This window comes from Etheostoma spectabile, chromosome 8 (assembly GCF_008692095.1).
Source record: "Etheostoma spectabile isolate EspeVRDwgs_2016 chromosome 8, UIUC_Espe_1.0, whole genome shotgun sequence".
Taxonomy (NCBI): Eukaryota; Metazoa; Chordata; class Actinopteri; order Perciformes; family Percidae; genus Etheostoma; species Etheostoma spectabile.
Genome location: NC_045740.1, coordinates 12787773 through 12811914, shown reverse-complemented (window position 1 = coordinate 12811914; position 24142 = coordinate 12787773). Strand labels below are relative to the sequence as shown.

At 38.9% G+C, this 24142-nt stretch overlaps 2 protein-coding genes across 2 annotated transcripts in view; both read left to right on the top strand.

Annotated features, from left to right (window-relative positions):
* syt12 (synaptotagmin XII) overlaps positions 1 to 14958 on the top strand; it is a 23716-nt gene extending 8758 nt beyond the window's left edge. The window contains exons 2-8 of the mRNA XM_032523455.1: positions 3643 to 3703; positions 4407 to 4600; positions 5894 to 6298; positions 10883 to 11098; positions 11940 to 12060; positions 12540 to 12673; positions 14018 to 14958. Of these exons, the coding sequence (XP_032379346.1) occupies positions 3658 to 3703; positions 4407 to 4600; positions 5894 to 6298; positions 10883 to 11098; positions 11940 to 12060; positions 12540 to 12673; positions 14018 to 14191 (1290 nt within the window). The 5' untranslated portion in view covers positions 3643 to 3657 and the 3' untranslated portion in view covers positions 14192 to 14958. The remainder of the gene's footprint in view (positions 1 to 3642; positions 3704 to 4406; positions 4601 to 5893; positions 6299 to 10882; positions 11099 to 11939; positions 12061 to 12539; positions 12674 to 14017) is intronic.
* Positions 14959 to 16956: 1998 nt separating this feature from the next.
* Positions 16957 to 24142, top strand: part of cat (catalase) — a 13443-nt gene continuing 6257 nt past the window's right edge. Inside the window, exons 1-8 of the mRNA XM_032523453.1 lie at positions 16957 to 17228; positions 18724 to 18895; positions 19843 to 19953; positions 21047 to 21177; positions 21445 to 21549; positions 21783 to 21908; positions 22027 to 22218; positions 23143 to 23295. Coding sequence (XP_032379344.1) covers positions 17163 to 17228; positions 18724 to 18895; positions 19843 to 19953; positions 21047 to 21177; positions 21445 to 21549; positions 21783 to 21908; positions 22027 to 22218; positions 23143 to 23295 — 1056 coding nt within the window. The 5' untranslated portion in view covers positions 16957 to 17162. The remainder of the gene's footprint in view (positions 17229 to 18723; positions 18896 to 19842; positions 19954 to 21046; positions 21178 to 21444; positions 21550 to 21782; positions 21909 to 22026; positions 22219 to 23142; positions 23296 to 24142) is intronic.

The following is a 24142-nucleotide window of genomic DNA, read 5'->3' as shown; positions in this document are numbered from 1 at the left end:
AGTATTTCTGATTCTGATTCTGATTGTCAGGCGACTGTTTTTAAGGTCAAGTAAATTCACTTGAAGAGCACTTGATGTCAATGCAAAATATAATGGGAATCCAAATATACATTAGAAAAAATGAAAAGTCTGATTAGTTGTTAGAATAACAAGGCAACAAAGTCAGTTTGGAGGGACTGTAAAACTTACTTCTTGCAGCTTGTGTGTTAGCACCATCCTGTGGTGTTAAGAGGACGAGGGACTGAAGCACCAGTGTTGGAAATGACATTCACCTTTCCTTTTTGTTTTAATGTAGCACATTAATTAAGAACAGTAAACAGTCAGATTCACTAGAGCTCCTTTAGTAGGTGTCCTATGACACATTTTTTATGGACACCCAGCAGCCAATCAGAATTGAGTATTCACCCAGACCATAGTATAACCAGCAGCAACGGTCACATACAACATTACGTTCTTCTCTGTTTGAAGACAGCATGTCGGGGATCCACCTTAAGGCTGCAAACTAGCAATATCTCCTTGTGATAACCTAATCGGGAGCTACTGTTTTAGCCGATTATTGCACCTGTTTGACTAGTCACATGACATCCAATTCCTTACATCCACTGCCACAAATTAACAGACTGTGTGTCTCCTTCTTTTCCAATGTATTTCTATTTGAGGAAAGTTGTTAGTATTCTGCCACCTTAAAGCCACTGTGGAACGGGGGCACCCACGCCACCTCACAGATTATTTACTTCATCTGTCTGAAACATTATACTGCTCTCTCCCTCTCTCGTTCTTTCCCTTACCATCCTTGATCCTCCCTCCTCTTCTTCCTCCTCTTAAGCTTCCTCTGGACCTCCTCTACACTCATATGTTACCTGTACCTTGTACAAAGCTGATTTTTTATGTTATTTTAATTTTTTTGTTGTTTGTTTGTTTGTTTGTTTGTTTGTTTTTTGGGGGGGGTCCACACTTCCCTCTCTGCAAGAGATTCGCAATGCTTTGCAAATGCCATATCAGCAGATGTCAGTGGGCCCTGCACTGCGTCAGCCACTTTAATTGGCCTGCATGGCTGTGGTCCGCAAAGCGCTCATCAGAATTGAATAGACCCCCCCCCCCCCCCCCCCCCCCTAGCCTTTTTCTATATCATTAGTGTAATGCTCCCATTTCTCCTGAGCAACTGACATATGGGGAGATTCCAACAAGCGGGGGTGCAGGAGGGGAGGTTTGGTGGAGGAATGAGTCACCCGGCATCGTCCATCGCTTCTTTTGTTTTAGTTTTGCGGAGGAAGACAAAGGGGGAGCAGAAAAATACTGTTCTCTTTTCTCTCTTGAAAAACAGGACCTGCTTTTAATTTTTTAACAAATAACCATGTAAACTGGACCCCAAAATCCACTTTTTCATCTTTCGCAGTCCTTGATTGAAGTATATGCTCATGCAGGAACAGTACCAATGTCTGAGAAACAATGTGTGTTGGGAGCTCAACATGCTGTATAATTATTTAAGATATTTACAGATGTATTTTATTGCTATCTAAAATATGCCCTCAATCTTTCCCAAGTCTTTCAACATGAACTAGAGTAAACATAGCCAGATGTGCGTCTGCTCCCATTGTAAAAAACAGCAGCATCAGCAGCATTAGTAATTAGATTTAAAACCACCTAGGTTTAGGTTTTTACTGACATGCAAAGTCTTGAACAATAACCAGCAAAGGACGGGCAGATACCTCAGTTGGTATGTCGTTCTGCATCTCGTTCCCCCTCTCTCTCCCCTTTCATGTCTTCAGCTGTCCTGTCAAAAACAAAGGCTGAAAATGCCCCAAAAATATCTTGAAAAAAAAACAAAAACAAGGACTAGCAAAGACGAAAGTAAGACGATGTCGCCATACTCCCACCAAACCTCGAAGGGAGGAAGTCAAGGTGGATGATTGTCTTTGTCTGCTGGCTTGTAAGGAGAGGAGGAAAAAAACCTAATACATTTTTTCCAAACAACAATTGTGACATGTCTGTTATAATAATGATCTTTTTTTTCTAGAGCATCTGAATTTACATCTCGTCTCTAACCAACAGTCGAGTTTCTTAAAAAGAGACCTCCACTGTTGTTACACATCAAAGTCTGTTTACAGGTTTTGAGGAGTTCTACTGCATGTAAGAAAAAAAGTTGTATAAAGCCATTAGTGTCCCCAGAGTGAGCTGTGCAAAGTCTGATTAATTGTAGTCAGTTGGGGCTGAAGACTACAAGTTTGAAAACAAAAATTAAACTGGCGGTGCGGAGTTAGAAAAAAGTAATCCTTCCAGACCTCTGTAGCCCGCCCCTAATTTTCCCTAAGCAGCTCAAGGCAACATTAGCCACTACTAGCCTAACAGCTGAATCTCTGACCAAACTGTCAGCAGTCGAGTTGAATTGTGGGTAATCTTGCATTGCCAGACCTTCCTCCCCAGCGCTGCGGAGGTGGATCATGGAACGTCGTGGGTATAGACTACATTGTGGGTAATGTAGACGCTAGCTTTTAACAAGCTAAGTATTTGTGAAATTAAAATGACCAGATCTCTGCTTCTGCTTTTAAACTATGAATTGAACTACTCTTTTAAACCATTGTCACTATCTTTCCTTAACCTTAACCGAGTAGTTGTAATTGACTAAACCTAACCAAGCCTTAACCAGAAAACACTGTAATTGTGTGGTATCAACCTGTTCTTGCAAAAAATCTGCAGTTTTTCATTTGAACTGATCACCTCAGCAGGAGAGTTCACTGATTTCCCCTTTACTTGAAGGAGTGTTGTTCAGCTTGTGGAGTCTTTAGTTGGTATGAAAACCAAGTCCTGTAAACTGACCCAGAGCAAAAATGTACCAAGAGCCCTGACATCTCTTGTCATGCATATATGTTATCGTGCAGGAACTTCTTCCTGTTCACGTAGCTGAAGCAGCAGTAGATGTCAGGAGTTGTTAGGTCCCCACAGTACATTTTGCCCTGTGGCCAAAAAAGCAGCTTAAAGGACAATTCCGGTGCAAAGTGAACCTAGGGGTCAATAACACATGGGTACGGAGTCGACCGTTCTCTGGTAAATAAATTTCATACTTATCGAATGTGACCAGTTTCAGCCCAAACCTCTTATTAGCGTGTAACGCTAGTAGTTGGGGCACTGGTAAAGTAAAAAGAAATGGCTATTTTATACCACTAACAAGTCTCAAAATAGCCCCACACTTCCATAATAGCATAATAATAGTCCTTTCACGTAAACCGAAGCTTTGAGAACTTTTTAAGTGTACAGACTGTTTACACCGTGTTCGTGGTTTGACTGGTCTTTTTTGCGCCAGAATTTTCTTTAATTCAGCCAATGTTCACTCTAATTCATATTGCAGGCAAAATATTTAGATTGAGAGGTTATAAGGATGGCTATGTTTTTAAAATGTTTTTTACTTGAAAAGGTTGAAAACTTAATTTCATTTTGCAAAAGTATATTTTCAGAGGAAAAATAATGCAATTGTTTTTCTGGATGATGAACCAAAATGCCATTTTGAATTAATTCTGTTTTTCTTTGTGTAGTTCGTTCTAAGATTAAATCTGGCAACAATCAGGTTCAACAATGTTATGGCCTCTGACATCAAAAGGCACTTGAACAGATTTTATGTTTGGATGTTTTTTTGTTTTTTTTCAGGCTGGCTGCAGCACCATGTCCTCCGCTCAAAGTGGGGATATATCAGGCTACCATCTAAGTGGTGAGTGGACAGTTCCAGCATATTCCTTTACTATTTTCTTTTTCTGCATGAGTATCTAATGCTTTAGTGGATTAATGCTTATGATTCTATCCAGACTGTTAATGTATGTGACGCTGTTTGTATTTTTATTCTGTGGTCTATTATTTGACAGCTATTGTCACCTTTTTACACAAGATTTAAACTCCACCGGCCTTGTCTCTTACTGAAGGCCTTGTTTTTTTACCTTCCCTATAATTGGCTTATCTCTTGTGTTAAAAAGAACAGATAAAGCTGTCAAAGTCCTCCCACGGAAGCAATTCATCTTTAGAAAGCCAGCTTGGCACGGCCTCATAATCCCTCTCTGAGTGAGATGCTCTGACGTTTAATTTAGCGCGGCATTTTAATTTGTCTGTCATTTTGTCCAAAACTATCATCTGATTTACATAAAACTTTATGCATCCCAAATGCTCCCAAAGTAATCTTAATTTTCAGTGCTACTGTAAATAACAAGGCCCGAAAGAGTGGCTGACTGTGCTGAAGGATTGTGAGCTTGTCAGACTCCTACTGGTCTTAACACAAAAAGCCTTTCTCTCTGTTATTCCTAAACTGTGCACGTCCACCAGTGATCAAACTCCCCCATCAAATATAAAATAGGGACAGTTATGAGGCCAAATATTATGCTACCAATGCTGAAATGGAAGGACTTGATTTGTGTCTGTTTCAGTGGTGCGTAACCCGCCCGGCTGGGAGGTGGGGATCTACCTGGTGGGCTTCTTCGTGCTGCTGGCCATGGCCGGGCTTAACATCTGGAAGTTGTGGAAATCTGGAACGTTCCCCGCACCGTCTCCGTTCCCCAACTTTGACTATCGATATCTGCAAGAAAAATATGGAACCTCCTTCTCAGAAGTCAGACAAAAGGTACATTTTTAGTGTTGTGCATAAAATATACCTATACAGTATCTTTAAAAAAAACAGAAGGCAAGAAGTTTTGTGAAGTTGCAGTTAGAAGCAAAATCAACCAGCGTCTACACTTGGAGCAAGTGGTGAGCGATCATGTTGCCCAGAAGGTTGAGAGCCTGCCGTTTTTTCTTTCCAAGTGAAGACAGCTGATCTCAAAGAAAGGTTTCCTGTGGCTGAAGGTTTTTTGGTCTGACAGCTTTTAGTTTAACTTTCAGTGTCTTGGGCCTCAATGGCACACAATTGGCCATCTCTATCTTAGAAGATTTTTTGGTTTATTACTATTTCATCCTTATTTTTCTAATTGTGACTATTATATCTATCGCTTATGATAACATGCATTAACCAATGTCATTTCTGAGACCTGGAAGACGGCCAAAACAAAGATTAACAGTGCAGGAAACACTGAGTAATGATGTCATTGATCTTCTTTGTTTTCTCTTCCAAATTACTTTGGCTAACCTGATCATCTGACATGTTTCTTGCCCATTACGACCTCTTGTTAGCAACGTCACTGTGTTTACCAGATCTCAGCAGTTAGAAAGGGCTGAGAGTAATTAAGTAAAAGCAACTAATGTAAAAAATAATGTGAAAGGCGTTGCTCATGGTGATGAACCTACAGGGAGTTATCATTTGAATCTGCAGCTCCGCTCACAGAGCTTATAGTGAGTTTCATTTCATTTTTTAAATGTCCATGTCCAGCTCGCAACTTTACTGTTCTGGTATAAATATTCTATATTAATACTACATGCTAGAGTAACTTTTAAACAAACCATTAAAGACTACGAGAGTACTAGTGAATAAATCCACAGAAGTAACACAAGATCTTCCTGTAGTTCCAAACAGTTCACTAGGCCTGGGTATCAAATTCTACACTTTCTAGGCACTGATGGAATTGCCTGCTTAGTTTTGAGCATAGAAAAATGCCTTGTCAAGTAAATCTCATCAGCATCAGTGAGCCATAAGCATGCAGCATGCTTCTACTAAGATAAATATGCTGGCGATTGACTGTCTAACATTACACGTTGTAAAAGGCATGCAGGAAGCTGAACAAGATTCGTAGTAACGTGTAATGTTGTACATTTATAACGATACATTAATATGTATCGTTGTCACCGGTATCAAAGTCACGGTATGGGAATGGGTATAGGTACAAGTATTGGCACTTTTTGAACAATACCCAGCTCACTGGGAGTTTTCTATCTCAGTCCTTTTTAAAATGTTCTTCATCCCTTACTTAATTACTCCTTGAAGCGAGTCGCTGCCAACAACCACCGGCGGACCTCTGCCACTTCCAGCCGCAAACCCAGCCTGGCCCTCTGTGACACCCCGGACGCTTTCAGGGACCTGGGCCACCTGGAGCTGATGAGCCGGGAGTTGGACCCAACAGGCATGGCTCAGCTCCACCGGTCCATCTCCACCGACTCGCTCAGCTCCATTTCCTCCATCGCCAATAACTTCGGCCACGACTTTACCGTCGGCCAGCTGGAGGTGACGCTCGAGTTCGAGCAGTCCAGGCAACCGGGTCAGGGGGCGGGCGTGCTCCACATCGCTCTGCACCAGGGCAAAGACCTGCTGGAGAGGGAGGAGGGAGACTTCCCCGGCTGCTTCATCAGAGTCTCCCTGGGGCCAGAGGATCTCAATGTGGGAGTCACAAGGGTAAGGAAGCCATTGTCCTTTTGTGCTCATATGAATACGTGTGTCTTAAAAATGATTAACAGGAAAAACAGCTGAAGGGATTTTATGTGGTTCTCCTCAGTGTGTGGAGCTACGTGGACTTGAGTGTGAATGCTTAACATTGAAAATAGCAGTTGTGTCTCTTTGAATATTAAAATCTAAAAAGAGTTAGAGGTTAGTTATGCGCGAGGAAAAAGGCAGTGAAGAGGAATACTGCTAGCAAGTTAACATTACAGTTAAAATAATAAATCAGCTTTGCAAATGGAATAAAATACATTCAAGACTTTTGTTAGACCTCATGGATAGACACCATGGGCCGTATCTTGCACCCGGCATAGCGCAGTGCAAAACCCGACGCAAGCGTCTGCTATTTTAAGACCATCCAGCGCCTACCTTGTTTAAATAGCAACTGAACCTGCGCCCATCTTTGCACCCATGGGCGTGCTGGTCTTACATGAAGGTGTGTGCAGGTGAATTCTTGGGGTATTGCTATCTTGAGGCAGCGGGAAGAGATCGAGTAACTAGATAGCAAAAGTGGATTTGGACACGCCCTAAACGCACCTTTTAGATTCGCTTTTAGATTCTTAAAATGGAGTCCGATATGTATGTATAATAATGTGGTGGATATCTTTACCAACGTTGATGATTTACATCTAATTGACAGTTTTATATAGAGATATTTCAGTCTGGACAAAAGTGATGGACAGACCAAGCCATGACGCTAGCATGGCTAAAAATAACCATTGCAAGGCCACGTTGATTGTTTTGTCCCACCAAAAGTCAGAAACTCAAAAGTTGATGATGAAAAAAAAGAAAATTGTGCAGCAAATTCTCACTATAGAGTGTGTTTGTAAGTGTGAATACATGTGCGACATGGCTATTATGTCAATGTTAAACAAGGGCAATGTTTTTTTTGTGTTTCAAATATTCTTTGAGAATTAAAGAATTTTTTTAATTTCATCGTTAGAGACTTTCAGCACAGGCTAACTGCCACCATACTACTAATGGGGCTGAGATTCAGGACTGAGGGGGAAGACAAGCTTCTCAGATAATTAATTAGCTGTTAAGCCGTGACGAGAAACTCAGGCAAAGGACTGAGGATAAAAGTGGCTCCTGACGTTGAGGGAAAGCAGTGAGGCTGTCACGTCTGAAGCTGTTACGCTCAGGGGGCAGCTTTGGCTCCCTTGAACTGCGTTGAAGATTTTAGCCGTGGCTGAATTTTACAGAGACAGCGATAGGTCCCACAGGGTGATAGGCGCTTGATCCTGCAGCTTGACAAGGCAATTCCTTTCTGTCTGACGGAAGAGCCCATTTCATTTACTTGAGTGGTGAGCCCCCTGGGAGCTGGACGTAGTCAGGAAGGCCGATTTCACATCCTTTGCCTTCATCAGGAATAGATGGGATTGACTCTCAGTTCCCTCACTCTGAAATGTAACCTATAACATTTGTTTACCTGCAATTGAGGTTATAATGGTGATGATATGTATTTTACAATGACATTTATAACAATCCTTACAATAAGAAGTGATTTATTTTCAGTTCCCTCAGTTTAATTATTAACGATGATGCTGCAAGTCACATTATAATATAGGTGACTGGCGACAAGATAAAAGGGTTGTTTTATATGACAATATATAGGCCTACCATGAGACAATATGAACCATAATGTACTATAATGTTCATGTACTGTACGTATGAACACCCATTTTTAAGAGAAAACAGAGGTCATTATCAAGATATTGTAATCAGTTTTTTTTTTTATTCTGTACTTTTACTGCATTTGTTCTTTTAATTACAGCCGTTCATTTTCTCTCTTTACAATCATAAGTATTTGTTTTTCATTGCTTTATAAATCTGTTTTTCTTGTGTTGTTTGTGACGCATTTTGTGTCTTAAAATCTTATAATTAAAGTTATTAGAATTTACTTTCCATTACGTACTACCACCATACTTTGAGTTACTAAGTCAACATTTTGGGGTTAGTATGTAAGTAACTACCTAATAATTTACAGAAAAGCATACAGTTTGAGTTATTTCAGCCAGTGCATATAGCTCTGTTTAGTTCCCGTTTTTTTCCGGTGAAGTCCACACTAGTCGAAACACTCGTTTCTGTCACATCTACTGCAGTCAAATTCGCTGTGTTCACTCAAAGGGAATAACTGCACATGGGTAGGCACATGTAGTGACATTTGTAGCATGTTTAGAGGCTAAAAACATGTTTAAAACTTGCCCTTTTTAAGCCTGTTGGTTGCTAACGCTAGCAGGTGGATACCTTGGTGTAGACATTCTCTCTACTGACAGCACTCCAAATTTACAAAAAACAGAGTTCTGTGTTGAAATCGACTGGAATTCTCCTTTAATCTGAAAAAACTAGTATAGCCTGTATTAAGTTATGTTTTAGTTTTTCTTAGTGTCTCATAATTTGATTTGCTTGTTTTCTTGTCATGCATATTTTTTATTTCATTTTCCTGGCAGAAATGTTTTTTTCTTTTACTTTTTTTGGAATTCTCAACTAAAACAATGAAAGCAAAGCTTGAATCTAACATGAAGTGACCTTTTGGCAAGAAGAGAACTAGGCGACATCCCTCCATCTGCTACACCTGCCACTCGCCTTCTGCTCTTAGCGAGACACTGCCAGAAAACTCACTCGCCTCGTGTCAATGTACCGGTTGTCTTGTACAGTTTGTGCAGGCTGACAGAGACGGCACATAGACTCACCAAGACCTTAGAAATACTGACAACAGCTTATCTCACCCTAATGGCCAAGCCAGCCTCTTTCTCTCTCTCTCTCTTACTCTCTCTCTCTCTCTCTCTCTGTCTCTGCTTTTTCTTCCTCTTTTTGTTCTTGAAGTCACTGTTTTTCTACCTTTTTTATTCCAGCAGAGATGGCAAATTAATGGGGGAAAAGGAGACAAGGGTCCCCCCTTATCTCCTTTTCCCCCATTAATTTGCCATCTCTGCTCTTTGCTTTTGTTTTGCCTGCAATAATGTACATGCCCATTTTCTTCCTTTTTTCTGTCTAGTAGCTCACAAACACATGCCTCTCTCTGAGCTTTTATTGCCTCATTTTCACCACACACATTGCCATCGCTATCCCCCTAAGCAATAAGCCTTACAGTGCAGACAGACATGTTGTGTGGATGGAGTGCAGGCCTGTGTGCCGGGCTTGCAGAGAGATACTCCCTGCTTTGGATACTTTCTATCTTTATGTACATACTGTATTTGTACAGCAGGAGCCACAGCAGGGCCTTTTCTCTGTTGGATGTATGATTATGATGCCATTCATCTGTTTGAAATGAGGCAGGATCTAAGGTCAGCCTCACAGGCTGATCAGACCCAGTTCTTTAAATTCCCAATTCTTTTACTGTACAGTGAATTGTTGTTTTATCAAAAACAATTCCTGACCACAACACATGCTTTTGTTTTTGTATTAATATTCCTCATTGCATTTCACACTTAAAGAACAGCCACAGGTGTGAAAAGGAGCTATTAAATCCCCTCGCCTCTGCACATTTATTAGTTGCCGGGGAACTTCCGTACTTAAGCATCTGATGGAACTTGGCATCTTGAAAAAGTAATAATAATATTTTCTCTGCAGTGATAAACCTACACCTTTCTTCCTGGTGTTTAGCTCAGTTCAGTTTCATGGCTTCTATTTTGATTGTCGCTTGCCTCATTTACTCAGATAGTGTTGTTTTGAATTGCCAAAATGTTGAGTTTTTAGTAATAGAAGTATACGTTTACGTTCAGTTTGATTTAGATAAAGATTCAACTTTATTGTATTTGCACACAGTAAGCACCGGTACAACAAAATGCAGTTTGGCATCTAACCAGAAAGTGCAAACAGTAGCAAAGAAAGTGTGTACTGATACGTAGAAAAATGAATAAGGGCTGTACACTGAACAAGTCAATATGGAGTATGGCCGTAACTTTAACAGCTAGAGTTCATCTATCTACAGCGTCACTGTGAATTAAATAGATTGAGATGCTGATAACATTGAAACATTGCATTTAAAAAAACAGCAGTGTCTTTTCAGATAGAATGTCCCCATTGCTAAGGACAGGCCACAGCACAACCTGCCAGGAGTTTAGGGGTACTATTTCTTTCTTTTTGACCACCCAAAACGTTTACCTCCTTTGTATACAGTGGGAGTAGAAATCTCAGTCTGTTGTATTTTTTGTTGTTGATGAATTGACTCTTTAACAAAAGTTCTAATAAAAAAATGTTTGGCTGTTTATACTTCACAGTCATACACTACAGTCAAGCGATTCATGTAGAAGACACAGAGACTAACAGATGTTACAGCCTACAATATTTTTTTGTGATAGTTTGAATTTTGCAGCAGTGACTTTTGTGAAGGTGTTTTTATTAACTACCTGAGTCATAAGTCAGAATCAACTAAATTAAACTATCTAAGCTTAATTAAGTTGATGATCCTCTTGTCCGGTGATGCCTCCCAAATTGACACAAAGTTAAATTATCTGCCGGGTGATTGTTTCATTTTCATTATTTTTTTTTTTTTTATAAATAAATTCCTACATTTCAACCATCTTCTGCCTCTCACAGGTCCAGAAGAATGCATTCACCGTGATTTTTGATGAGCACTTCTCCATCCCCATGGACTCCTCCTTGTTGGAGGAGTACAGTCTGCGTTGCGCAGCTTTTGGTATTGATGCTGACGAGAGAAACATCAGCGCAGGACTGGCAGATCTCAAGCTGTCAGACCTGGACCTGACCATCAGACCATTCAACGCCTGGCTCTACCTTCAAGATGTCAATAAGGTGAGTTTTACACTAAGTGGCATAGGGCACATTTCCAGTGTGACAGGTACTACCTTTTACAGTCCACCATTGTATCTAAATACTGCATTTATTGCAATGTTTAAGAAAGCATGGTGTTTTTTGAGAACCCCTGCTGGACGTTCAGCAAAACTACATGTCATTTTCTAAAAATGAGAATCTGAGTTGAGATTTGGGGATTTCTTCTTAAATGTAATGCATAATAGATAATTATTGTCTATTAAAAACACACTAAATGGGTTTTAATAATAATAAATAATAATACATTTTATTTAACAGCGCCTTTCTGAACACTCAAGGTCACTTTACAGACAATAAAAGACAGATACAGGGAACAGAAAAGTGTAACCGTGACAACCGTTCTGATGGTTTGTTCTACTTTCCCAGTTAAACATATTCTAGTAAACATATTCCAACCATGAGAAAAAAGTGATCCCAAACTACAGTAGCATGAACGATCATTCTGTGAAGACTCCCTCCTCATCAACGTCATTGACAAAATGACTCCTGTAGTCTTACTCACATTATTCATCTCAACAACAGTATCCATGGCTGTGAAGCCTAGAGTATGCCAATGAAATATTGACCAGGTTTAATTATGATCAGTTAATACATATAGCAATTTTTAAAAGCCATTACAACTTGATGCATTACATTTGCATTTAGATTATGCACAATAAAATAAACAATACATAATATACAGATCATCAAATTAGGCAATTTTAATTTGATTTACATTTCCCAAATATGTGTGCTTTCTGTCACATCATCTCCCAGACTGGCGCATGTAATATTAAATTTAATGTCTGCCGTGACTCCACAGGCTGTGGATGCAGTTGGGGAGATCCTGTTGTCTCTCAGCTATTTGCCGACAGCAGAGCGCCTCACAGTGGTTGTGGCCAAGTGCAAGAACCTTTTGTGGACCAACAGCAAGAACACTGCAGGTCAGGGACATGTGTCTGTTTTGTAACTCTTTGTATAACTACCTGTAAATCTGTGTCTCTGTCTGCCTTTGAATTGATCCAAACTTTTTAAAATCACTCTTATCCCTTTACTGTACACAATACTTACGGAGTCAGTAATAACAGACTCTCAATGTCAGCTCTCAGAGGATGCATTTAATCATTTACATATACAGACAGATGGGACTTACGTAAATGAATTGTTCATTACATGAAATGACCAGATAAATACCACGCTAACATTGTACCAATAAAGGTCACCCACTGAAACACTGTCATTATCATCCACAGAGCTAATTGTGTGTACAGGACTGTGCTTCTGATTGATGGCTCTTTAATGAGGAGTTTATTACATGCCCTACAAACTGTGTGTGGGGGTGTTTTATGTTTGTGCATGTGTAGCTTGAGTTCTAGAAGCTTTGAATGGGGTCGTAATCTCATTTGGTCATTGTTGTTATCAGATCCGTTTGTCAAAGTGTATCTCCTGCAAGATGGCAGGAAAATCAGCAAGAAGAAGACTTCCACCAAAAGGGACGACACAAACCCCATCTTCAATGAAGCTATGATCTTCTCTGTGCCGTCCATCGTCCTGCAGGTGACACTTTAAACTGTGGCACCAAACTAGAACTGAATGAGGAAATGATCAAATCAATCTTAGTAATCCACATGGGGAATTTAGGTCAAAGGAAAAGATGAGAAAGCTACAAACACTAATGTAATAATAAACCAGCATTGTCAGTAGTAGCACCACACCAGTATTTTAATCTTTACAGCAACAATATGAACATTGTGTAGTTCAACATGCACATACAGCTGACAGCTAATTTACATGTTCAGTGGACTGTATGGAATTCAAATCATTTTTTCATGATGATTACTGACGATGTGTTTGCAATAAACAGGGTCTTCTTAGAATAGATAAGCCTTCATGACTCTTTGTTCATGATTCTTGTGCTCATGTGTTACCTCATAAAAAGAAGAGAGATAATTAGAGAGATCCTGGTTAAATATTTGGTTAAATAAGCTAATATTTATTTAGTATAATAATACAGTAACAGCAAATGATTATGCATACAGAAGTATCAACAAAACTAAGAGTCTATTCCCACATCAATTGCTCTGTAAGGCTGCATAGTGGTGCTAATGGCAGCATGCTAACATACTCACAATGGAAATGCTAACATGCTGATATTGAGCAGGCAGACTACTTGTTTTTGATGTTCACCATCTAGGTTTGGCATGTTACTATGCTAATATTTGCTAATTAGCACTAAACACAAAGTAGGCTATACCTGAGGTCATTAGCTTTGAAGGTATTGGGTCTTAAATCAAAGTTTTTGACATGTTTGACATATCCTTAGGGGACATGAGTGTACCAAATGTCATTACAATTTATACAATAGTTATTAAAACAGTTCACTCAAAACCACAAATGTAGACCTCATGGTGACTCTACAGCAATAGTCAGGGAATCACCAACGACTTTAGGATTCCTCCTTTGAATAACTGTATGAAATGGCATGGCAATCCATCCAGTAGTTGTTAAAATATTTCAGCCTTCAGTTCAGCCTACAATTCCCAATAGCCACATGTTTAACCATAAATACTAATATAAAAATAACTACGACAACATCATTAAATACTTCCTGCAGTATAAATGTGCCTTTGAAATGGATCTGGCTATACATTTTTAAAGCACAAAGATGCAACTGTTAGGCTTCTGGTTATTTAAAAAATGAGCCAAATAGTAATACAATTAAATGAGACTAAAAAGCGATGAGGTTAAAATGACAAAAACAATAAAACAACTAGCAAATATTGTTATTATACATGACTGTTTAACTGATTTTGAATAAACATCTGGATTAACCACGCTGTTAAGAAGATGCTTAGTCATGCTTGCACAGCAGGTTGTGTAATCATGTTATGCCGTCTGCAGGAACTCTCCCTGAGGGTGACAGTGGCAGAGGCCACTGACGACGGCCGGGGCGAGAACCTGGGCCATGTGATCATCGGCCCAGAGGCCAGCGGGATGGGAATCACCCACTGGAACCAGATGTTGGCCACTCTAAGGAAGCCTGTTTCCATGTGGCACCCACTGCGCAGGATCTAGCCCTCTTTGCTCTCACACACAAAACCTGTTTCAAGTAAAACACTCAATTATTCACGTTCCTTTCACCTCTCCCTTTATTTGGTGCCATGTTCAAATCTGTTTTGAGTAAGATAAGAGTGTTTGGCCCACATGAGGATCTTGTGTGGGGTATAAGTTGATCTGCTGGTGAGTAACCAATTGAAGTAAACACCTTATCTTCATGTAAAGGGGAGGAACCTTAAATGCCAGTGCTTGACTCTGAACAGGGTGTTTTTATTGATCCCTGGATCAAATATACGCATAAATCCTGTCTCTAGCATTTGGCTTCATTCTGACTCGGGTGCATTGTAGGTGAGGGTGGCATTTAGAAAGAAGCAGTGCACATACCAAACATCACACAGAAAGTAATTGATGAGTTTTCAAATGGTGTCCATTCTATATCTTTACCTTGTGCCCTTGGCTTGAGAATCTGGCTAAATTACAATACTCCACCAGAACAACAGCAGAGGAGACATGTATGTGGATATTTTTTCCATTCTCAAAAGTTTTGTTCAGAAATTTCATTTTGGACTTTGATGTGAATTTTAATTAACAAAAGGAGCCCAGCCTAGGCAGGCAGAACACCCTCTCTGCATGGTGCCTATTCTGGTTGTAGCCTGTTAGCTGTCTAGAGAATGACCGACTGGACGGCAGGGTGAAATTGCCTCTTTTTCAGGAAAAAACTAATTTGTCTTTTCAAACCAGTCATTGATTGCACCTTCTTCATTGATTTTGTAGCGGTTTTAGAGCCGAATTAAGTTAACTCTAATGGATTTGCTTGTGTAATTTGTCAACAGTGAGATTGACAAATAATTAATGTTTTAGTATGTTCAGTATTAATTATGCTTTTGATGAAAATCCAGGTACTCTTATCCAGGTGAAATAATTGTAATTTGTAGCAGTTGTTACAGGATGGCCAAATCAGATGTAATCAGCATATTAATGTCATGTTTTATTGTTCTATTTTTACCATAATTAATGCAATACAAGTTGCATAAACATATTTATTAGTGTAAATGTTGTTTACCTCTAAAGTCACACTCGTGTTTTTCATAGGATTACAACTTAAATAGACATCAGATTCCAAGTTAAGTTATACAACTCTATATTTAACACCAATACTGTTGCTGATCCATTAATTATAATTACAACACCTCTGGGAATTTAACATGTGATGTAAAGTATACTAACTCTTTTAAATGGGTTTAAAGTTCCTTTTGCTTAGAGGAATCACCTTCATATTCTGAATTAATATTTAGTTGTTTTTCACCAGGCACTTATCACACTCCTTTTAGCTTTTCTCAGAAGGATACCTGCAAACTTCTCATTAGCGGTTAGGGCATTCCTAGTTGAAACCAATAGATGCCCCTTTTAACGTTTGAATGGTTATATTGCTAAAAGGGTCTTGTAAAAGTCAGAATGTCAAGGTGGCTTTTTAATCTGTCTGAGATATTCTCTACAACATTGTGCAATAGTCCTGTTTTGTTGTAACTTTTGAATGTGAATTATCATGTGAAATAACTGCTATCTCTAAAAGTATCATCAGCCTTATGCATTGTTGTGATTTTTAGTTATTTAAGCAGAATCCTAGTCTACGTTTTTGGTCAAGTTCTGAATGCATTCCTCGCCTCACTTTGAAAATCAATCCAAAAAGAACACACCTGTGGTCATATAATAGACAATATTTCCTACTGTGCCAAATACTAAAGCAATATTTTCATTTACAATCAACATTTGCATTCAATTTAACAAAGCTGTAGCCTACATTCAACAATGCATGAAGTTATTTAGCACTTGATGTGAATGTGCCTCAAAAATACAGTGTATTGTGTGAATGCTGTTTGAAATAAAAGCAATTCAACAGTAATAACCTGACCTTGTGTTTATCTTGTTGGAATAACCTTGAATTGGTGTAATCAAAGAGAGGGAAAATGGCTCACTCTGCCCTTATTAGTTGGATACCATGGCAGCACGGATGGAAACTTTGTACTGTATGTCTTATGAAAACAGACATTACAGTGAGCTATGGTGTACTCCAGAAGTAAAACGTGCAATAGAGTGCAGGAATGGCAGATATGTGTTGTTCATGTGGGGTCTCTGGGAACTCCAGAGACCCCAAATGCTTTGTGCTAATTTAATTGAATATTTGTGTGGGGACATGCAGCCCTAAAGTACATTGTAAGTAGTATTCAGAGCTTTTACTTAAAAATAGCAATACTTAAGTGTAACAATACTTTGTTACAAGTAAAGTCCTGCATTTAAGCTTATAGTATTAACATCAAAATATACTTGAAAGAACCAAACGTAAAAGTAGCTCCTCATTACGCAGAATTCCCACACCACTTTAATGTTGCAGCTGGTAAAGGTGGGCCTCATTTTAATTACTGCCAATTTACAATACTATCATTTATTAGTTGATTTTAATTTTATGTTAATAATCTAAATCTGCAAAGGAACTATACACTCTCAAATAAGTGTAATGGAGAAGAAAGTACAATATTTCCTTTCGAAATGTAGTAGAGTAAAAGTAGCATAAAATAATGATACTTAATTTAATTAGTACCTTAAAATTGTACAAAGGTACAGTACTTGAGTAAATGTACTTAGTTACATTCCACCATTGCTAAAGCACAATATCAAGTGATGATAAAGGCCTGAAGGTGGGTCCTGCTTTATTAACTGATCTTGAAGGGAGTCCCTTTAAAGACTTTTGCACTTTGAAAATCTGTTGTTTTGGTGCTTTCTCCCCGTCTTAAAAGTAGGTCAATTTCCTTTTTTCAGCCAATCAGAAAGGAGGGGTGCAAGATAGGGAGGAGCCACATTGAACAAAGTCCAGGAAGAATGTTTCAGAGCTCGAGATAAATAGATTAGCTACGTTTTGTTCCGCAACATCTAGCTAGTTACCGAAGAGTCTGTGGTCTAAACTTCTAAACAGTGGCGCTGACCTGTCGAGATGGCTGACAACAGAGATAAAGCTACCGATCAAATGAAGACGTGGAAGGAGAGCAGGGGCTTGCAGGTAGCTATGTATATAACTTAAACGTTAACGCTACCCAGCGTTTGATCGAGTATTTTTGCTGCAGCCTGACTTGGAATAAAATGGGTGAGAGGTCGTTTAGGGTTAACCAGCTAGCTAATGTTAACAGCTAAAACCTAACGCTAACGTTTAAGCTAGCTTTTCGGACGAGCTAACATTCAACTCCGAAGCATGTCTTTGCAGACATTTCCAACGTGTTTAGTAGGCTACTCTTAACTGTTTGTTTGAGTCATTTTATAGTCGTTGTTATTGTAAATCGTTCACTAGCTAGTAAACCAGCCAACAGTCGTTTGACAACGTTATGCTAAACTAACGTTAGCCCCATGTCTTTTAAACACCAACCGTTTCGCAGACCTTTTCAGTCAGCGAATAATTAAAGCAAACTGCTGAAATATGTCCTCAGCCAGCTAGCTATTAAGTAACTGGGTCATTGTGCAGAGGCATGTGTGCGGTTGAACTTCACCCTGTATGTTATATAATCAGCGCATATCCGAGAAGCTAAATAGCTAACGTCATTTTAACCTTAAATAACCCTTATTGTTGTCCACCTTCCTCCAGCCCCTTCATGTTAAGCTAGTTTTGTATTTTGTATTTGCCTCAGTATTTTTTATAATTTACGCTGGTGAGCAGCTGTGCAAGTTTGCAGGGCAGTCTGAATGTTATATTATGATAATAGTCAGGCTAAGCCGAGTTTTCCTTTTTTTTTTTTTAAATAATTTACAGCTGTGTAAATATATATAAACACATCCATTTCCGGTGCATCACTAAGCATCCTTGCCATGGACAGTTGCAGAAATGTGCACGTCATTGCTTGCTTCCAATTTTTTTGCCAGCCATCTGTTGACTAATTGTCAAAACACGATAGCAAGTAATTCTAATTTACTCTTCCACTGTGCAATTAATTAATTATTAATCTACTCACATACACACCTGGACACTCTAACTGCTCTTAACTTAAAATGTATGCTAAAGTTATTTTATAGCTAAAAGTTTGTTTATTGTTCTTATTCTGTATTTTTCTATACTGTATTTTTATTTTTTTTTATACCTCTCTATAGTGTAAAGGGGGGTTGTAAGCTGCTGATATTTTCCTTGCGGGAGTCATCCCAAAAGGATCAATAAAGAGAATTCTAAGTCTTCTAAAAAATTATAGATGGAAAAAAAAGTTTTAAATTGTGCATACTAGCTAGTTCAAACTTCCTAAATTGATTCTTTTGTATTTTGAATTGAATATTATATTATATTTGAAGATGTTGTCAAATGATTTATTTAAAATAACATAATTGTCAGTAGCAGTCTTTCACATTGTATACATATAGTATAATTTGTTTGAGGATTTCAAATTTATATTGTAATACAATTTGTAACTGGCCTAACCTATGTATATTGTGTGAGTAAATTTTTCCCAGTGTGGGATCAATAAAGTCTATTTTACCTTAAGTTAATGGGGTTTTTTTATGCATTCTGTGTGCAACAGAGGCCAGACACCCTGACCACAGGGGCTGGCCATCCAGTTGGAGACAAGCTGAACCTGCAGACTGCAGGACCGAGGGGCCCTCTGCTTGTGCAAGATGTGGTCTTCACAGATGAGATGGCCCACTTTGACCGGGAACGAATCCCAGAGAGAGTGGTGCATGCCAAAGGGGCAGGTGAGCGTTGATCAGTCTTGTCTGTCTCACCTGTGTGTTGGCTATGTCAGGCTGGCATTACACATTCAGGGCGACATTTGTATACTAATTATTTCTCATTGCAAAAACAATGTTCTAGCCTGTTTTACCTCCTCCTTTATGAACTTGACCATGATATGCTACATAATAAATGTAGCTGGTCAAACAGGGTCGAAGTTGTGTAATGCTATCAGTATCGATAATGTATCCAGGTTTGATGCCCAGCTCTAGTTGCTTGCTTGTAATGTTAAACTGTATCTGGGACGTAATGCAACCTTTGTACTGTACTACTGATGAGGAGATTTGCTGTAAAGAAAAGACGCACATGCTCCTAATTTTTTGTAATGGTTGCACTTGTTTCTGTGAATAATGCTAAGGTGTCCAAATGAATGTGGTGATGATGTATTGATATTAAAATGTTCAATGTAGTATCTTGTACAATGCTTGTGAAAATATGCCACACTGAGAACTCTTTGACCGCATAATATAAATATATATATATATTTATATTATATTATGATGTGGAGATAATTATCCATTAATTCAATGACACAAATTAAAGACCAGGACTTGTCAGACTGAAAAAAGTTTTTGAGAAACATGTTTGCAAATCTAGCGACATTATCCTGCCAAATTCAACAGGACTAGCTGATAAAAAAGTAGGCAAAAGGCAAATCAGGGACATTCTTGTTTGTTTATTAGCTCCAGATAAATGCTAATCTCTGCAAGCTTTTCAGATCAAGGCCAAAGGCTTAGGGCCGATATTGAGCAAATCATGTTTGTTGTCCTTCTCCGGAGTGGCCTGCTTTTCTTTCTAGTGGATGGTAACCTAACACTCAGCTAGTCTCCGAGCAGTCAACTACAAATATGTTTCAGCAGATATTAATATGTGAACCGACAATTACATTATTTTCCCTCCCATGATGCAGGAGCGTTTGGCTACTTTGAGGTGACTCATGACATTACTCGCTATTGCAAGGCTAAGGTGTTTGAGCACGTTGGCAAGACTACACCTATCGCTGTGCGCTTCTCCACTGTGGGTAAGAATAACTGTTTTACGTTTAATTCATACCTAATGATTGTTTACAGATTTTTCCCTAAAATATAAAAAAAGTATAGAATGTTTTTTTTTTTAAGGACAGGTAAAAAAAAAAAATCTATTTTGTATGTCCTCATATTGTCATTCTGCCAACAAAGAATAAACTCATTGGAAGAAACACAAATGGGCAAATGATTTAAGGCAAATCACTAAATGTAATAACAAAAACAAAATGGTTATTTTATAGGGTTTTTTTTGTATACTTTCTATACTTTATATTTACATTTTTGTTATTAATTTACTATTCGTTTCATACCTGTATCATATTTTTCCATAAAATAAATGGGTTGGGTTTAATTGGGTTGGGTATAAGTGGCATCGGAAGATGCACTCACACTTACATCAACACGCACAAGGGTGTTTTGGAAAATTGCACTCATTTTATCAACACGCACTCTCTTCTAACTCAGACTTGTGGAATTGTTGTTTTTTTGTTTTTTGCTGATCTGATGAATGTATTCAAAATGTATTATTTATTTATATTCATTATTGATTACTCTGACTATTGTCTAGAATAATTGTCTGATCTATTAAACGGTGGAAAAATGTCCTTTTGATTGTCCTAGAGCCCAATTTGATGTCTTTAAATTTCTTGTTTTATCTCACTGTGATGGCCGCACTAGCAGCCACACATCGAAACAACAACAACTCACGATGGTAACTCTCTTTTGTTGTGAGCACATTACACATTATACAAAAGAAATACCTGGACACACACTTTAGTTCTACAAACAGTTTTATTAGGTATCTAACTTAGTTTTCTATTTGGGTGCACACATGTACACTCATGTACAGTAGTAGCACAAGGAAAATCTGCAGATCCTTACATATGAGATGCTGCTTCCACATAATGCACTCCTTTTTGAAATAATCCCTTGACAATTATTTTTCTGTGGATAGAATAATCAACTAATCGTTTGAGCCCTGTTTTACTTTCACACAGATGGAGCCATTGCTCTTTTTCAGTGTGTGGACTTGACATTTACTTTACTAATTTATGAACATATGTTATCTTCTTTGTTATTTTATTTCAGCTGGGGAATCAGGATCTGCAGACACAGTGCGAGATCCCAGAGGCTTTGCAGTCAAGTTTTACTCAGAGGAGGGGAACTGGGACCTGACGGGCAACAACACCCCTATTTTCTTCATCAGGGACGCCCTGCTGGTGAGTGGGTGTATGGTAGTGTATTAGTCAGAATTTGCTTTGCAATAGTTTTTATGAGTGGAGGCCTACAATGTTATTGAATAACAGTCGGAAGTTTTCTCACAAAGTAATATAGGGAGATATTTTAAAAGGAGATCCATTCGTCATGAACATATTTAATGTACCAGTATTCCAAAATCAAATACACCTGTAAATCATACTGTACCACAAAGATGATCAGATATCAATTTCTTAAAAACATTGACGTACCCCCTTTACCCTATGCAGTTCCCGTCCTTCATCCACTCCCAGAAGCGCAATCCCCAAACCCACATGAAAGACCCCGACATGGTGTGGGACTTCTGGAGCCTGAGGCCTGAGAGTCTGCATCAGGTAGCTGCTGCCGAGCCTGATGCTGTTGTTGAAGGCAGATTCTAGTCGAGTGTACAGAGGAAGATTTCAAACCGGAAGATTACTTGGTTGATAGCTTATTGTAGCCATTATTTGCCTCACTGTATTTATACCTGTAGTAAATGGTTAATAGTTTACATCAAAAGTAGTTGGCACAGAAATCTTTGCAGCATTTGTCATTGTCTTGTGTCTTCTGTCCTGTATTCCCTGTGCAGGTGTCTTTCTTGTTCAGCGATCGAGGTTTGCCCGATGGCTACCGTCACATGAACGGCTACGGCTCTCACACCTTCAAACTGGTCAATGCTGATGGTGAGCGTTTCTACTGCAAGTTCCATTACAAGGTCGGTTAAAGCCCAGGTTTAACTCCATTTATCTTTTTATAGAGCCACCTGCTGGGAAATGGGCATTGCTTTGTTACAGTATGTCATACATTGTGTTCTTTTTTTTTTTTTTTTTTAGACTGATCAAGGAATAAAGAATCTATCTGTAGAGGAAGCCGACCGTCTGGCTGTCACCAATCCAGATTATGCCATCGGAGACCTGTTCAACGCCATTGCCAATGGCAACTACCCGTCCTGGACCTTCTATATCCAGGTCATGACCTATGAGGATGCTGAGAAGTCCCAATTCAATCCCTTCGACGTTACCAAGGTACCACAGCAGAACAAACTGGGTCATAGGGTTGACTAAGGTCGGTTACACACTGGCTGCATTGTGGGAGGGTGGTGTTTCTGTTGCGTGTCAGCTGCATGGATTTTTCTATGTCCTACACACCAGAAATGTGTCTGACGGGGCGCTGCTGCTGCTAGGTGACGTACAGGGAGGGCTATAGCTATCTCGGGATATAGCGCCGACAGATTCAAACTCTGATTTGACTAAAGCAAAACAATGTTGGCAGTATTGATGGCAAAATAGGTTACAGATTTCTTTCTTTTTTTTTTACATTTATATCTGTATTGATGTCAAAACCTAAAGACTTTAAAACATCAATATGTCATTTATTGATATGTATTTGTGTCAAAATGACAAACATCTTTTCCTATTTGATTTTGCATGGAAACGCTTGCATGTCGCAAAAAATATAGGCTGGGGTTCCATTTCTAGTATGAACGTGTGCTCAGAACAGACACGCTACGCAGCTGACACTCTCGCGCGACGCATTCAGTGTGTAGCCCGCCTAAGTTTTGAGAAGCCCTACGAATTAGTTCCATTTTGGAGAAACGTTTTAACCCTATTGCAGCAACCTAGTAAATAAAACGTATTAAAATAAATAAATAAAGCAGTGACCACATACAGGTATTTAGTATGGTTTAGCTCCATAGTTTATGAATTTATAGATTAGCTGTTTGATTAATTGCACACCCTATAGCAGAGTATGTGATCCTGGAAGCCTTGTTTGTATGATTATGATTTTAACTGTTCAATTAATCAATTAATCACACATTTTAGTGGCCAAAATCAAGTGATTTGACGGAAAGCCTTGCGTACATGTCAAATACTACCCTGGGTGTGTTGTTGTGCCCATCCAGCGGTAGTGTACAGTATTTTTCAGCTAATGCGGTTTACTCCTTTCAGGTTTGGTCACATAAAGAATACCCTTTGATCCCTGTGGGCAAAATGGTACTCAACAGGAACCCAGTCAACTACTTTGCAGAGGTGGAGCAGCTGGCCTTTGACCCCAGCAACATGCCACCAGGCATCGAGCCAAGCCCTGACAAGATGCTGCAGGTAACAAAACCACATTGTCTTCTGACGTGTTTTTCAGTCGGGCTGAATTGGGGGGAGGAAAGTAAATAAATTGTAAATGAAAATTGAATGCAGGATATTAAGGGTTAAGATGTTTCCCTGATTACTTTGTGTGTGCCCCCCATTCTAAGCCACGAGAAACCCCGAGCAAAAACCATAACCAACTTTTGTACTACATATCCTGTCAGTATCTAATTGCATACTAATGTTGCCTGGACACCTATAACACTGCAAATCATTTTGTTGTTGTTTGTTTTGTAGTTGTTGCTCTTTTTTGATTAGAGAATATACATACATTTAATGAAAATGTTTTATAGTCTTTGCAACTTTTAAATGACCATGATGGACCATATCAATTCTCTGTTGTCTTGTTGAAGGGCATGTTCATATTTGGTGATGCCCACATTTTTATGTTTTTACTCCCTCACGGCAGAACTGAAGCTGAACTCAATGCTTGTGAATAAACTGCTCAAAGCATGCTTAGTAGGGATGAGCCGAGTATCCGGATTGAATAAAAGTCCTCAGCTGACCATGGCTGTGTTCTGTGATAGTCACATCGCCCCCCCCGCCCCCTCTCTCTCTTACACACACACACACACACACACACACACACTCACACATACCTAGTGTGTAAATAAAAAAAGAACCAAAAACAAAAAAAAATCACACTCATCATAAAAAAAATTAAAAGTTAAAAAAAAAGTTATATTGAGTATGAAACTCTTCATTACGTTTTACTTCATTAATGCAAAACGTTCTGTATATAGTATGTTGGTTACCATGACAACACCATTGATCTGAAGCTCGATGCTGTCATGTAAATAGTTTT